This window comes from Dendroctonus ponderosae, unplaced genomic scaffold (genome assembly GCF_020466585.1).
Source record: "Dendroctonus ponderosae isolate FM_Combo_2020 unplaced genomic scaffold, Dpon_F_20191213v2 Dpon_F_20191213_1, whole genome shotgun sequence".
NCBI lineage: Eukaryota > Metazoa > Arthropoda > Insecta > Coleoptera > Curculionidae > Dendroctonus > Dendroctonus ponderosae.
The window spans coordinates 60,374,986-60,378,010 of NW_026017110.1; the positions used below are offsets into that span (position 1 = coordinate 60,374,986).

At 41.3% G+C, this 3,025-nt stretch overlaps 1 protein-coding gene across 1 annotated transcript in view; it reads left to right on the forward strand.

Moving 5' to 3' along the window:
* Positions 1 to 653: 653 nt before the first annotated feature.
* LOC109541146 (vitellogenin) overlaps positions 654 to 3,025 on the forward strand; it is a 7,850-nt gene continuing 5,478 nt past the window's right edge. The window contains exons 1-2 of the mRNA XM_048669066.1: positions 654 to 738; positions 826 to 3,019. Coding sequence (XP_048525023.1) covers positions 708 to 738; positions 826 to 3,019 — 2,225 coding nt within the window. The 5' untranslated portion in view covers positions 654 to 707. The remainder of the gene's footprint in view (positions 739 to 825; positions 3,020 to 3,025) is intronic.

Consider the following 3,025-nt stretch of genomic DNA (forward strand, 5'->3'; position numbering starts at 1 on the left):
CGTGAGAAAATTCTGTCTTTTTTAAAGACAAACATTTTTGAGGCGAAATACCCAACAAGAAGTTTGTAAAAAAATGACAAGAACTTACGCGTATTTATAAAAGAGTTCGCTTTTCCCAGCAAACTTGCGTATTGAGAATTATTTATTTATGTTTCATCCTTTTTTCCTTAACTCTCTTATACTACGATAACGCGCCTTCCAATTAAACTAATCAATAAATCCAATTAAATCAGCAAAAAAAATCTCCCTTACATAAATGTCTAATTATTTTGAAAATTCGAAAATAATACTTATTTAAAAAAAATCATCGAACCCACACAAAAGTGCAAAAAGTAGTATTTCCCGAATTTGTAACCCCTGCTTTACTTCTTTTAATTTACTTTTATTTTAGCAAAAAAAATCTCGACAAAATCATTTTCCAATCGAAACTATTCGAAAACTGCTTTCAAATTGTGTTCATTTGAAACTTGAACCTTCAGAAACAATAATGATGTTGCCAAATATCCAAACGCTCATAAATCTAATCCTCTGAACTGAATAATACAAACTCGTTGCATAACTGCTATTTGTATTTGATTATTGCATTCATTCATTAATAGATGTGCTACTATCATTAATTACCATAGCAAAATCAGCAGAATTTTTCAAATAAGTATTGAAGACCTCGGAGAGGTGGTCACACTTGTGAGCTCCGATCTCAGTGCAAGATGAGGTCTCCAGTGCTTGCGTTAGCCCTTGGTATGGTTTTATCTATCAAACATGGATTTCTTCCTTCCTTGGGTGAAAATCCAAAAAGATTTTGTTGATAAAAATTTTGAATTTTAGTTGGTTTGGTGTTTGGAGCTCGCCAACCAGGATGGAAGGACCACACTGAGTACGTTTATCGTGTCGATGGACGTTCCCTCACTAGCTTAAATGAGCTCGCCGATCAGTATTCCGGTATATTTATCAAAGCCAAATTACACGTCTCCCCACGTTCTGATGGAAAGCTCCAGGCGTGGATCTCTGAATCTCAATACGCTCAGATTCATAGCCAGATGCCGAATGGTTGGAACTCCGAAATTCCAGAATCTCAGCTGAACTTCAAGCAATTGGGCCTCTCGAAAAAGCCATTCCAAATCATCAGTCAAAATGGCTTGATTAAGAGCTTGGTGGTGGAAAAGGATGTCGCCAATTGGGAGGCGAATGTGATTAAAAGTATCGTCAGTCAATTCCAACTTGATCTCCAAGGCAAAAGGGCTGTTGAATCGCACGCCACTACCTTGCCAAATGATGAAAAGATGGAAGCAGTGTTCCAAACCATGGAAGACACCGTCACAGGTGAAACTGAAACCAATTACGACATTCATCAACTTCCTGAATATTTGGTCGATAGCCAACCATGGTTAGTTCCCCAGCAGCAGCTGCAGGGACATGGAAAGATCTATGAAGTACTGAAGAGCAAGAACTACACTACTAACAGAGCTATGCCTGCTTATCAGTATGGGTTTGGAGAAGTTCAGGAAGGAAAGCCAACTGGCAACCGAATGGGAGATTTCTTAACCAGATCTGCCCTCTCTCGGGTCGTCTTGACCGGCCAACTTTCAAAGTACACCATTCAAAGCTCCCAGACTGTAAATAAGATCATCATCAACCCAACTTTGAATGGAAAACAACGTGGCTCTGCCGTCAGCTCTTTAAATATGACTTTGGTTGAAGTGAAAAGCCAGACCAAACAACCACAGGAAATGTCTTCCCCCATCGATATTGGAAACCTAGTTTACACTTATGAACATCCCTTTGCCTCTTCCAACAAAGTGCAACGAAAATTACAGGGCAAAGACTTGGCCAGTGGAGAAAGCGAAGAACATACGCCTAGAGGAAAACGATCTTTATTGCAATCCATAAAGAAGTCCATCCTAGGAGAACACACCGAAGCTAACTCAGAAGAACAGGTACAGTACCAGATGAGACCTCAAATGGAGGAATCTCCAGAGTCACCCCTATTGCCATATTATATGGGATACCATGGAAAATCCATTAAGGCCAACAGCGACTTTGATGTAAAGGAAACAGCCCAACGAATGTCAAGAGAAATCAGCGATGATTTGGCAGAACCCGACCAAATTCTGACTCAGTCTACCCTTAGCAAATACGCCATGCTTGTATCTTTGGTCCGATTAATGAATCAGAAGGAAATTAGAGCAGTTACACAGCAACTCTACAAGCCAGAACAACAACAACAACAAGGCTCATGGATGACCTTCCGTGATGCTGTATCCGAAGCTGGAACTGGGCCTGCATTTTTGGCCATCGAAGAATGGATTTCTACGAAGAAAGCTGAAAAGGGCGAAGCCGCCGAACTGGTTGCTTCAATGGCAAACTCAGTACGAGTCCCAACTGAAGAATACATGCAAAAATTCTTCTCCTTAACGCAAAACCCAGAAGTGATGAGCCAAGAGCAACTCAACGAAACCAGTGTCTTATCGTTTACCCGTTTGTTAAACAAGGTATACGCCAAGAAAACCGAATCTCAGAATCAATTCCCGGCTTCCAGCTTCAGATCTTTTTACACAAAAGACGGAAAAGACTTCGTTAAGACTGTAGTAATTCCTTATTTGTCTCAGCAGCTCGATGAAGCTGTTATGCAAGCGGACTCGCGTAAAATCCACGTTGCGATTCGCGCACTCGGAAGCGTTGGCGACAAAAAAGTTCTGGAAGCCTTTGAACCTTACTTGGAAGGACAAAAACAGGCCTCCCAGTACCAGCGAATGCTCATGATTTTGTGCTTAGACAAGCTTGTGGAATCAAACCCAACAACTGCCCAAGCTGTAATGTACAGGATTTACCAAAACGTCGGTGAAGTTCCCGAAGTTAGAGTCGCTGCCGTTTATCAACTGATGCGAACTAATCCTTCTGCTCAAATGCTTCAACGCATGGCTCAAAGTACCAATGTCGATGCTCAAGAGGACGTCAATGCCGCCGTTAAATCTGCTATTGAAAGTCTCAGCCAGCTCGAAGCTGCCGAATCCCAATCTTTGTGAGT